Below are 13,736 nucleotides of genomic sequence, written 5' to 3'. Positions count from 1 at the left end.
CTCCAGGGGTGGGGGTGGGGTGTCCATTTGTTCAGGCATCTCCTCTAGTCACCAGAATGGATAAGTGGAAACTGTCTGTCACTTTAAATTTTGAGTAGATCTGTATGTATGCATAGTAGAACCCTCCAGGGGTGGGGGTGGGGTGTCCATTTGTTCAGGCATCTCCTCTAGTCACCAGAATGGAGGTGCGCAGACAACGAGAGACCAATGAACAGATACCAAAAAATGGAGGCACTGGCAGGTTTAAAATTAGGGAAAATGTGCATCTGGGTTATATTCTTTCACCATACTTAATCAATCTGCATACTGAGCAAATAATCCCAGAAGCTGATTACATGAAGAAGAATATGGCATCAAGATTGGTGGAACAGTCATTAACAACCTGTAATATGCAGCTGGCACAACCTTGCTTTCTGAAAGTGCAGACAACTTAAAATACTTACTGATGAAGATCAAAGACCACAGCCTTCAGTATGGGTTGCACCTCAATGTAAAAAAAACAAAGATACTTGCAACTGAACTAGGAAATAACACCATGATAAATGAAGATAAGATTTACATTTTCAAAGACTTCATTTTGCTTGGATCCTCTATCAACATTCAAGTAAACAGTAGTCAAAAAATCAAGTCACATATTGCATTAAGCAAATCTGCTGTACAAGACCTCTTTAAAGTGTTCAAGATCAAAGGTGTCAGTTTGAGGACTAAGGTGCACGATTAAGTTGCACCTGACCCAAACCATCTTAGTTTCACTAGCCTCATATAGATGTGAAAGTCGGACAATGAATAAGGACGACAGTAGAAGAATTGATGCATTTGAGTTATGGTGTTGCTGAAGAATATTAAAAGTACCATGCACTGACAGAAGAACAAATAAATCTATGTTGGAATAAGTATAAACAAGATGCTCTGTAGAAGCCAGGCTGGCAAGAATCTGTCTCTCACACTCTAGACATGTTATCAAGAGGAACCAATTCTTGGAGAAGGACATCATTATTGGAAAAGTGGAGGGTAAGTGAAAAAGAGCAAGACCCCCAAGGAAAAAGACTGGCACAGTGGCAATAGGGCCCAAGAGTAACAACAATTGTGAACATGGCGTAGGACTAAGCAGTGTTTTATTCTGTTATACATAGGGTCGGTATGAGTCAGAACCAACTCGATGGCACAGAACAATAACAGTGGTGCACTTGGGTTCTGCAAGCTCATGTTCCCTAAAATTTAAAGAAAATATATATAAGTACAAGCTACATAGAAGTCTGCTTTGTATTAATTATAATGTTACTGTGAATGTATGGAGTAATATACTCTATAGCTGTTTGGTCATATTCTATTACTGAACACTTTTTATGTTTTCTTATTGTATAAAAGTAACATTTGTATGTCTGCAAGGACAGATACAGAAAGACTTTCTAAACTGATTAGCTGTTTTCATTAAATAGAGTGGGGCTTAGTAGTAACAACTGCCATTATGTTTTTGAATACTGGAAAACAGTTCTGGTAGCTATGTGGGGTATGAGTTGGAATACTAACTGGAAGGTAAGGAGTTCAAATCTATCAGCTGCTACATGGGAGAAAGATGTGGCCTTCTACTCCTGTATAGCCTTGGAAACCTAAACATAGTTGCTATAGTCAAAAGCTACTCAACTGCACATGCTACCACCACCACCAAGATGTTTAGAATCCTGGTGTGGCATTGTAGGATCAGCACTGGACTGCTATCCACAAGGCTGTTTATTCAAACACACCAGCCAATTCTCGGAAACCTATACAGGGTCGCTATTTGTCAGAATTGACTCGGCAAAACTTAACATATTTTTATGAAATAAACAGCATTATTTCATTTACAAACATTGTTTTTGATATTACAAATAGATACAGAATAATGGCATCAATTTTTGACAAGCTAAGTATTTCATAGACATAATTGTGTCAGGTGCACATGTAATTCTTGGAAGACCTACAAATTGTGTGAAAAAGCTTATCTGGAGATGTAACCTTATTGTAATTTGGTGAGCACATGCTATATCTGTAAAGACATCCATGTATCAGTGCTAACAATTACTTCTGGAAGGTGAGACTGTCTCCCTCTTATAATTTGTTGTTGTACTGTTGTATAGATACAATTTTTGTGTTGTTATATTTCTATAGGCACACATACACACACAGAGTGAACTTCAAAAATTTTGTGGAAAAATGGAATTGGAAGATAATGGAACTCTGATTAGTTGTTTTCAGCTAATCATAATTTTTTAAAGTCCCTAGTTATGTATGTTTTAATTTTTAAATGCCATTGAGTTGGTTCCAATTCATAGTGACCCTGTATAGGGTTTGCAAGGAGCAGCTGTGGATTTGAACCACCGACCTTATGGTTAGCAGTCCAGTCACTTATCCTACAGAGTGTTTTAGTCAAAGTTCACTGAACAAATTAGGTTTCCATATGACAATTTTGAAATTGTTCAGTGCCATTAGTTATGTTTTTTTCATAATTGTCAACATTCTCATTAACTGGGTTCTGGCTATCCCATTTCCACTGCTCTGGTTTCCCTACGTGCTTACCTTCTTTGCTTTAGAGTAATTATTGATCTTTTGGTCTCACATAGATGCTTTCTGTAAGATGCTTTACTCTTTGTGTCAATCTGTTGTTTTCGATAAAAGGTACCCTTATTGAATAGTTTCAATTGAAGGTTAAAGAGTATCTCAGGATAATAGTCTCAGGGAGTCCTCTAATCTCAATAGTATAGTTAAGTATGGACTTTTTTAGAATTTGACTTCTGTTCTGTGTTTTTTTCAGAGTCCGTCTATTGTGGTCCTGAGCATCATGGTTGGAGGTGGTAGCTGGGCACCATCTAGTTGTTAGGGTAGTTGAGGCTATTGATTATGTAGTTTAGTAGCCCTATAGATTATTTTCTTCACCAAGACCTTGATTTACTACTTTCTCATTTGTTCCTTTTGAGTAGAGACCAATACTTATATCTTAAATGGTTGATTGCAAGATTTTAAGACTCCTGATCCTGTTCACCTCACTAGGATGTGGAAATGAACTTTGTGAACTATATTATACTAACTGACTGAGTTGCACCATGTAACTATGGCTCTAAAAGCCTTCAAACCCAAAAAACCAATTTTGCAAGGTGTTTGGTTATCTCAAAGATGAATCTCTAACCATGTCCTTTATGAAAACATATATCTGTATACACACATACCTCTACGTTCATGTATGTACATATACGCCTAATACACATATATATGTGATTATACACTCATTTTTTAGTTATTGTTGACATTGTCAAATTATATACATCATCGTTGTTTAGTATACTCTTTTCTCTTGTGTGTTTTTAGTGACATTGTTTACTTTGGTCAAACTGTGCTCATTACATCTACATGCAGTGCTACTTTCTCCATCACCACAATTATAGTGTCTTCATCTGATAAACACTGAGCTATGAGCCACAAAGCCTGTAGTTTGAGTCTGCTAGCCATTCCGTGAGAGGAAGTTCAGGCTTTCAGCCTGGTGAAGATTTAAAGCCTCAGAAACCCTATCCAGGGTTGCGAGTCAGAAATAACTTGATGGCACTTAACAACAGTAATAACAGGAAAAGTGATTTTTCTATAGTTTTAAATCCTACATTTTGGGTAATTTTTTTCATTAGAGGTGAACAGTTATTAGATGCCCAATTTCTACTTCATTTAGAGAATTTCTAAAGGAAATGACTTGGCTTCATTGATGAACACAAAGTCACCACTGCCACATCTAAACTCTGGGAACTGCTGCAGTCCTATGCAATCAGCCTAAGGATGAAGCTATACCAAGGACAGCAAAGTGGCAAGTTGGAAAGAATATAGGTCTTTGATGCCATTGCAAATTCCTGAATCAATCAATCCTGATGCCTAGACTTTGTTATTTAACATGATCAATTATCTTACTGTTTTAATCATTTAGGGTTGTGGTTTTTGTAACATGAGACCAAAACCATTTTAAGTGATAAGGCAATAAGTACAGGGGAGAATGGTCAAAAAGATTTAAGAGAAGCAGTGACTTTGCGCGGAACTTTGAAGCATTAATAGGAGTTTGTCAACTCAAAGGAAATTTAGGGAGCAAGAACAGGAGGACAGAAGGAAATGCATGAACCATATTATGCTAATATGAATGCACCCAGGACACAAGTTAAAACTCTGATTTCAATGCCCTGAGTTTCTGATTTACAGACCACAGTTTTGGACACACTGATGGAACTGCAATAGAAAATAATGTACTTTGACTATAGAACAAGCAATCTTGAAGGGTGAGCAAACTTGTGAGCGCCAAGGATGAACAGATGAGCTGGTATAAGGGAACCACAAGTGGGAAACCTCAGGACAGAAGGGTGGAGTCAGCTTCCAATCAGTGAATATAACCTAAGTGTTTACCATGTAGTGGCAAGCACACTATAGATGTTTAGTAAATGTGAGGGTGTTTCAAAAAATTCATGGAAAAAATCCATTATTTTTCAATTCCACTTTTCCAAGAAGTTTCTGAGGCACCTTGTATTAACTAATAATGACTATTTAAAGATTAGAGATTTTATTCCACAATTATAGTAAGAGCTGAGGAGGGAGACAAAGAAAAGAGAGAAACATAACTGGTTTTTCAGGGCAGAATCAACAGTAGTGACTAATCAGATATAAATGATGGAGGGAAGGATGTCAAGATTCACTGGATTTTTTTTTAACCAGAGCAAATGAGGGATAGAAAAGAAATATCTGTGAGTCATTACTGTGTAACATGAGAACATGAAGACAGCTGAATAAGCCTAGGGATTGAGAATGAGAAAGGGAATACTAACATTTTCTCTTCCACTTATATGTTGAGCTATGACAACTGAGATGTGGCACAGGAGAGACACTGGTTGGCTTCCTGGCCCATGGAGCAAAAAAGCTGAGTGACTTCTGACAGGAGTCTCACTTGTGGATAGGGTACCTCTAGGCACTTAAATGGGGTGCTAGGTTTGTTGACCCTCTGAAGTTGAAGTTTATAGTGGAGTGGAGTGGTGTTTGGGCATTAATCAACAACCCTAAAAGAGCTCTGTAACATTGTGAGCAGAGCAGAGGCCAGGCCAAGGGACTTTTGTCAGAGAAAAAGGCCTATCTGCGGGCATCGCTGAAAAGAGGCTGTCCTGAGTGAAAGAACTGTGCCCTGAGTGTTTCTGATCCTCAATTGTAACCTGTTGACGTCCCCAATAAACCCTGGAATAATGAGTATTGTCTCTGAGTTCTGTGTGGTCACTACAGTGGATAATCAAACCCAGCTAAGGAGCAGAGAGTGCTGGGAGAGAGTTGGTGTCATAATTGGTAAAGAAGGCTGGAGGTGGAAGCATGTCTGACCTCAGCCTCATTGGAATTGGCCTTAGGTTAATACTGAGTTTGGTTTTCTTTTCCCTTTGTGAAGTCAGAAGAGGTGAGACACTACCTCTATATCCCTTCTTATAGGAATCAGGATAATACTTCGTTGTTGTTAAGTGCTGTCGAGTCATTTCTGACTAATAGCAACTCTCTAGATGGTTTCCAATGAGCAGCTGGTGGATTTGAAATGCCAATCCTAGGATTAATAGTTTAGTGCTTACCGTATAGCACTATACCAGGACCTCATGATCATACTTCTTGTTGTTAAGTGCTGAGGAATTGATTCTGACTCAGAGTGAGCCTGTATAGGGTTTCCAAGGAGTGGCTGATGAGCTTGAACAGCTGACCTTGCGGTTCAAACAAACTTTGCAGTCCAGCACATTTAGCCCACAGCACTCTACCAGGACTCCCATGATAATACTAAACACACATTATTAAAACTTTCTCACAAAACTCACTTTGGACATCTTTCCAAATTCTGCTACTGAGAAGTTTGGGGTTGCTTCAAGTTCTTTGCTACTACAATATATGTTGTAATGAATATTCTTAAACATTTTAATGACTTGTCTGAGACTATATATAAGATAAATTCCTTGATGTGGAATTGCTGGATAGAGGTTGAGTGATTTAAAAATTTTCAATAGCTATTATTATTATTATTAGTGCTTCCTAAAAGTATTAATAATTTATATTAATAAATTAACGTGCAAGCCCATCTCTTCCATCTTTATATTATATAGCTCTAAATTCGGAATCTTGATTAATCAAGATAGAAAATGTTATAATTTTCATTTAAAAGTTATGAGTGAGATGAAGTCTCTTAATACATGTGACTGGTCTATGAATTTTGCAGGGGGTGGGGTGGGGTGGCTAAACTGCCTACTGGTTTTTGTCCTGCTTTTGAAGTCAAAAACATTTTGAAAATGTACGACAATATAGAAAACTATAGAGTCTGTTATAACAGCCACATATATACCTGTCACAATATATGCTTTAAAAATATTCCCTTTCCTTCTTAAAACAAAAGCATTACAGATAAAGTTAAATTGTAAGTACTGATTTCCTTCCCTCTTTGGTGGTTAAGTGTCGGGAAGTCGGTTCCGACTCACAGTGACCTTGTACAGGGTTTTCAAGGCTGTAAATCTTTACAGGAGCAGAAATACTCATCTTCCCCGCAGAAAAGCTGGTAGTTTTGAACTTCTGACTCTGAGGTTAGCAGCCCAATTTGTAACCACTATACTACCAGAGCTCCATATTTAGGATAATTTAAAAGAGAGTGGGAGGATTAGAGAAGATACAGGGAGTGAGGGAGACAACAGAGTCAGTGGGAAGTGTCTACTTTAGATTAATTGGAATATTTAATTGTCGCTCAAAACAATTGTATTAAAATGTTTTTATAGTGGCTAAATTTAATTTGAAGGCAGTGTGGTGGTTCTGTAGGATACGCACTGGACTTCGAGCCAGTAAGCTGTGAACAAGGTCGTTAGTTTGAGCTCCACAGAAGAAAGGTAAAACTTTCTGCTCCTGCAAAGATTTACAGTCTCAGAAACTCTGGAAAGGGCCACTATGAATTAGAGCTGATTTGATGGCACATAACAACAAAAATTTAATTTGAAGTCTAACACCAATTAGAAACTGTTTCAACTTCAAAAAGAAGCTATAACAAACCATGATGAGACATCATTTCATATTCAATGTTTCTGAGTGCCATTGAATCGATTCTGATTCATAGCGACCCTTTGTAGGGTTTCTGAAGATTAGCTGGTGGGCTTGAACTGCCAACCTGGTAGTTAACAGTCCAGTGCTTACCCTACAGCACCACAGTAGGACTCCTCATACCTACTGTTGTTAAGTGCCATGGAGTTGGTTCCTACTTATAGCAACCCTTTATTGGGTTTCCAAAGAGTGGCTGGTGACCTTGCAGTTCAAACTGAGCCTGTATTTCAAACCAACCTTGCATTAAGTTATCCTACAGCACCATACCAGGAGTTCTCCTCATACACACTAGATGGCTATAATCAATAAAGACAGACAATAAGAACTTATCAGTGAGGGCGGAAAAAATTGGAACCTTGTACATTGCTAGTGAGAATGCAAAATGGTGAAGTCGCTTTAGAAAACAATTTGGCGCTCCTAGGTATATACACCCAAGAGAAATGGAAACATGTGTTCATTCAAAAACTTACAAATGAATGCTCACAGCAGAATTACTCATGATAGTAAAAAAAAATGGAAACAACCTAAACATCCATCAACTGATAAGATATACAAAATGTAGTCTAGCCACATAATGGAATGTTATTTGGCAATAAAAAGGAATGAAGGACTAATACACATTACAACATGGAGAAACCTTGAAAGTATTATGCTATGTGAAAGAAACCAGCCACAAAAGCCACATTTTTATAATTCCATCTACATGAAATGTCTAGAATTGGCAAATTCATATAGACAGAGTACGGTTGGCAGGGGGTGTCAGTAAACAATAAGAAGTGACTGTTAATAGGTGCAGAGTTTCTTTTTGAGTTAATGGAAATGTTCTGGAGTTATTTATAGTAGTGATGGTTGTGGTTGTACAACTCTGTGAACACGAAAAACCACTGAATTGTATACTTGAAATAGGTGAATTATATTTCAATAAAGCTGTTAAAATTTACTGTTTAAATAAAGATTAATTCTTTGTAGGATCAACTCCTTAGCTTACATCAGGGGTGGGGAATATAATTTGGTCTGGCCTTGCCAAGGCAACCGCAGTTCCAGTCATCACGTTAGGTGTGAGCTACTTAAATGTTTGACCAAATACAGCAGGCTAATTTTTAAGTTGATAAGTCTATATGGTCTGCAAATGATGGTATAAATTTTGGCAGAAAAAAAGGCTCCCCATCCTTGGTTTAAATCAACAAGTAACCAGGATATTCTGTGATGGGAGTACAATCACAGCTCCAGCCATTACCTGCAAATGAGAGTTGCTTTAGGCGGGCATTTGATCGAGCTTCCTGGACTTTATCTGTCAATGACTTCCAGGCATCTAAAAGGAAATAAAAAAAACCAAACTGTAGGTCAGAAATATTTAAGCAAACCTTTCTCAACACCACATGGTACAGACAGACACTGCTAGTACAGTTTTTTTTTTCCTAAACCTTTAACGCTATCGATTCAGTCTGAGAGAAACTAGCTGGAAAGGTGTACAACCCAGCGGGATCTTTTTTTTCTTTTGGAAAATATGGATGTGCCAGGGCCTGATCCTCCAGTCATCTTTGGCTCTTTCCTCTTCTTTATGCTCCATATCTTAGCAGTTGCCAAGTTTGTCGTCTTCTTTCCTTTCTTTTCTTTTCCCACTGGAAATGGGCTTTCTTATCTTACATTTCCACTGTAATATTCTTTTGCCCTCTAAAATGAAACTAAACCCATTGCCACTGAGTTGATTCCAACTTGTGGATGACATTACAGGATGGAATGGAAGTGTTCCATATGGTTTGCAAGGCTATAAATCTTTACAAAATCAGACTGCCACTTCTTTTTCCTGTGGAATGACAAGTTGGCTCAAGCCGTGACCTTTCAGTTGCCACCACCAGGGTTCTTTCTTGCCCTCTAGTGACTTGCTGTGCCTAATCCCTCTTTCCCTGCTAACTATATGCAGGAGAATAATAAAGCTTTCTGCTCCTGTAGAGATTTACAGCCTCAGAAACTCTATACAGTTACTATGAGTTAGAACTGACTTGATGGAACAGAACAACATCAACAACTACCTATATGGAATTCTATATCATCCTCCCATCCAACACTACTCTAAACCTATAAATGCCGTCTTGTCTTCATAACTTCGCTCACATTCTTTCTTCTTAGAAAGTATTCTCCATTCCTCTTTCCCCAATCAAATTGTATTACTTCCTTTAATGCCCAACATCTTCATTTTTTTTTAAATTACTCTAGTTCACCCATAGTGATCTTTCTTTCTTTCCTTTTAATTGCTCTAGAACTTACTGCCTAGAGAACATTCACTAGTTCTTTAAGAATGGATTAAATGTATAACTTACAAAAACATATGGTTTTTTTGTTTTGTTTTGTTTACCTTGATGGAGTTTATATTGAGAAATAATTTGTATTTTTAATTTTCATTTTTAAATTCCACTTTCCCTCAAACTTTTTGAAGCACCTTTGTGATTCCCCAACAAGATTAACTTCTCAGATATAAGGGAAATCTCTAATATGGTTCTTTAAGTATTTTCCATAGTACTTAGCACAAATCTGCTGACAGAGATGGTTTGTAAAATGTCTCTGAAACAGGGCCTGTGCTGGTGGATCACCCTAATTGAATCCACTTACCTTCAATACTTTCGGCACAGATCTGAAAGCCATCATCACTTGAAATTTCAAACACAAGTCCTTTCTTTGGCTTTTTCTCAGCAATGCTCTCCTTTCGTTTTTGTTCTTGCTGGAGCCAAAGCATCAGGGGGGAACTGAAATTACTTTCTTCATCATCCACTGTTTTAGGTTCTAAGAAGGAGAACAAGAAAACAAATGTTTATTAAGGACCAACTGTGTGCAATCCACTTTAACTTTTTGTTGTTAAGTGCCATCGAGTCAATTCCGACCCATAGCGACCCTGTATAGGATTTCCAAGGAGTAGCTGGTCAACTTGAACCACCGACCTTGCAATTCAAACGATTTTGCAGTCTGACATATTAGCCCACAGCGCCACACCTGGACTCCCCCCACTTTAAATACATCACTAATCCACTCATCTACTAATCCACTTTAAATACATCATCACTAACCCACTGGACTCCTGGTGTGTCACCATAGGATAAGCCCTTCACTTCAAGGTCAGTGTGAACTGCAAGGTCCATAAGTTCAAATTTGCTAGCCGCCCCTCGGAAACTCTATACAGGGTAGCTATGAGTCAGAATCGACTAGATGGCACTTAAAAAGAACAACATAACCACAGGTATTATTACTCTCATTTTATAGATAACAAAACTGAGAATCAAAGGAGTAGAGCAGCTTGTCCTAGGTAACAGCTGCTGTTACTATTGTTAGCGATCATCTAGTCAATTCTGGCTCATAAAGACCCTATATGACAGAGTAGAAATGCTCCACTGGTTTTCTTGGCTGTAATCTTTAGGGAAGTAAATTGCCAGGTCCTTCTCCTAGAGAGCCATGTATGTAACAATTTGTACTACTAATGAGTGAGTAAAGTAGAATTGTTTTGTTTTTCATGAAGCTATGTTGTCTCAGGTAGAATTTCTACTTCTGATATGATAATTTGAGTTTTTCAATAATTAATTGTCCTCAATAAATCAAAGTAAAACAAAACACAACAAAAGAATAATGGTTACTATCTATGAAGCACTTACTATACATAAGGCATTCTTCTTGGAATCTCATATTTACTAAGTCATTTAAATCTCACAACAATCCAATGAAGTAGATGTTGTTATGATCTCCATTTTAAATGTGAGATAACTGAGTCAGAGAGGGGTTAAGTAACTAAACCATGTTTATACAGTTGAGAAGTGGTGAAGTTGGTACTTGAACCCACTATCAATCACCAGCCCTCACTGCCTTCTTACCAGGGATATGTCAATCTTTGAGGAACTGGAAAAATAGTACAATATCCCAAGTCTTATGCCTAAGTGTTTGCTCTATCTGATTCTTTTTTGAGGAAGTTCTTTCTATGCAATCTATGGAACTGGGCAAAGGCTTACATCCATAGCTCTCTAATAAATAACTAAAATTTGGATTGCTGATTAAATTCATTTGAACAGATAGAAAATGCCATGGAAATGTATCTGGTACAAAATTTGGTTCTTGGTTTCTATAGCAACAACTAATGGATGAAGTCAGGTCAGAACTAGTTATTTAAATCTCACTGCTGTTAGAGCAAGTAAAGCAGAAGAGTATTGTTAGGTTTTAGTTTTGTGTCCTTTAGGTGACAGATGACCACAGATAATGCAGTGGAAAGGTATTAGATCAGGAGATAGGTGCTCTGAGTTTTAAGGCTAAAGCTTTGGCGAATTTATTAACTTTGGAGCTAAGATTTCTTTCTTTCTTTTTTTTTTAATAAAAATTTCTTAAAACTCAGGAAGTAAAGTGGATGATTTTATTGTCCTTTTAGCTTTGAAATGTTCTGATCCTAAGCTGTTACCCACCCACATACCTGTACTCTCCTGTTCACTTGCTGGATTTTGTGTTGCCTGAATTTCTGAAAGAACAGCCACTTGCCTAGATAAAAGAAAATCACATGTGAACTGTAACATCAGTTATTTCTTTAATTAACAATTAACAGTGGTAAGTTTTACGAAACTATTAGAAAATGACTCAGACAGTTCTTTCTGTAGCATGAACACAACTACCACCATAGTACTGTACAGTATACAGCATGAAGCTGACTTTCAAAAGATTCCTTCCCAAATATTAGCGTCCAATGTCTGCTTTTAAAGTTATAGATTGTGTCCATGTAATTCTCCTTACACCTTTAGTTCTAGAAAAAAGATTTAGAGGTATTTGTCAGAAATAGTTCTGGAGTTACCTAAATAAATTAGCTGGTTGATCTAAACAGAAAAATAAGTTGCATGAGATAGTAAATCACCACCATTTTTACTTTTTAAATTTAAATAATACTAGAAACAATCCAAATGTATTATCAGAAGTAGGCCGACTAAATATATTCTTGTAGACCCATGCAACAGAATCAGAAGCAGTCATTACAAGAAAAAAGTACATCTATAGTTACTGGAAGAGAAAGTTTTAGACAATGTTAAATGAAAAAAGCAAGTTCAGAATAGTATGTACAGTATTGTTCCTTTTATGTAAAAAAGGTAATATATATTCAAATATATACCACCTGTACACATCATGAATTGAATTGTATACCACACATATATGTGTATATTCATATATGTACCACATATATATGTGTTGTGAATTGTGTCCCCCAAAATATATGTCAGCTTGGTTGTGCCATGGTTCTCAGTGGTTTGGCAGTCATATAATGATGTCACCATCCTCATGATGTAAGGGGATTAGCAGGGAATGCAATACCCTTACTTAGGTCACAGCCCTGATCTGATATAAGGGGAGTTTCTCTGGGATGTATCCTGCATTACCTTTTATCTTACACGAGAGAAAAAGACAGAAGAGAGGGACCTTGGAATGAACAAGAAAGCAGGGGGCAGAACATGTCCTAGACCTAATGGGAATATTGATGCCAAGACAAATGGAGATCTCTAAAGGATGCCAAGCCCACAGACACTGAAAGTAGACAAGGTTCTTCCCTGAGTAAGCAAAAAGAGAAAGCCTGTCCCTAGAGCTGGCACCCTAAATTCAAACTTCTAGCCTTCTAATCTCTGAGAGGTAAAGTGGAAGGTCAGAGAACAAGAGGAAGGCCTCCAATGAGATGGATTAGCACAGTGGCAGCAGCAAGGGGCTCAAGCTTAGCAACTATTGTGATGCTGGCATGGGACTTGGCAGAGTTTTCTTCTGTTGTGCTTAAGGTTGCTATGAGTTGGTCCTGACTTGATGGTACCTAACAACAACAAACTGTGAGAAAATCTATTTTTGTGTGTTCAAAGCCATTCATCTGAGGTATTGCTGTTATAATAGCACTAGGTAACTAAGATAATATGTATATGCATAGAAATGTCTAAATGGATAAAAACAAATGATTAACAATGGCTACCTCTAGGAATGGAGTCCTGCTATGGCGCTGTAGTATAAGCACTGGACTATTAACCGAAAGGTTGGTGGTTCAAACCAACCAGCAGTTCCTTGGAAACCCTATTATACAGGATCGCTATGAGTCAGAAATGACTTTACAACTTCTAAGGAATAGATAAGAGGTGGACAGGCAACCAGTGAACCATTAACCATTGTTTTATATAATTCTATGCTATATGTATATACATACATATATATTTTTAAACAAGCATTATTTCCAGTAAATGCAGCCCCCTCCTTGCAACCCCCATCTCCCCAACAAACTGAACAAAAACCAACACAAATCAGAAAACTCTTTTTTTAAATGAAGTGGATAGATTTAAGGACTTACTTTTAGAGAAATCACTTTTAAGCTTACCTTGCAGGCTGCCCACACTCCTTTTGTGATGACTGTTCCACATTAGTTGTATCCTGCTGCTCAGCCTCTACGCTTGGAGTCCTGGAACAGAATTAGATATGTGTTTTCAAGAAAAACCACCAGTAAATGTGTATCAAACTAAAGATGGAGGTAAACCCAAAGACATGACTCTTTATCAGGATCTATTAAAATGTTTGAAATTAAGCTCTAGTGATACAGGTAAGAACAGTGGTTAGGCAAAGGAGCCTTTCAGGGTGCACAACACTTGTGTATTTTC

The 13,736-nt window shown here is 37.5% G+C and overlaps 1 protein-coding gene across 4 annotated transcripts in view; it reads right to left on the bottom strand.

Annotated features, from left to right (window-relative positions):
• The window catches only part of KMT2A (lysine (K)-specific methyltransferase 2A), a 125,186-nt gene that overhangs the window by 31,293 nt on the left and 80,157 nt on the right, over nucleotides 1-13,736 (bottom strand). For all 4 annotated transcript variants that reach the window (XM_006833878.1, XM_006833879.1, XM_006833881.1 and 1 more), the window contains exons 28-31: nucleotides 13,460-13,540; nucleotides 11,543-11,607; nucleotides 9,709-9,879; nucleotides 8,336-8,410 (exon numbers count right to left, since the gene is read on the bottom strand). In XM_006833878.1, coding sequence (XP_006833941.1) covers nucleotides 8,336-8,410; nucleotides 9,709-9,879; nucleotides 11,543-11,607; nucleotides 13,460-13,540 — 392 coding nt within the window. The remainder of the gene's footprint in view (nucleotides 1-8,335; nucleotides 8,411-9,708; nucleotides 9,880-11,542; nucleotides 11,608-13,459; nucleotides 13,541-13,736) is intronic.

The sequence above is a fragment of the Chrysochloris asiatica genome, unplaced genomic scaffold (genome assembly GCF_000296735.1).
Source record: "Chrysochloris asiatica unplaced genomic scaffold, ChrAsi1.0 scaffold00008, whole genome shotgun sequence".
Classification (NCBI taxonomy): domain Eukaryota; kingdom Metazoa; phylum Chordata; class Mammalia; order Afrosoricida; family Chrysochloridae; genus Chrysochloris; species Chrysochloris asiatica.
This window is presented reverse-complemented; position numbering and strand designations above follow the sequence as displayed.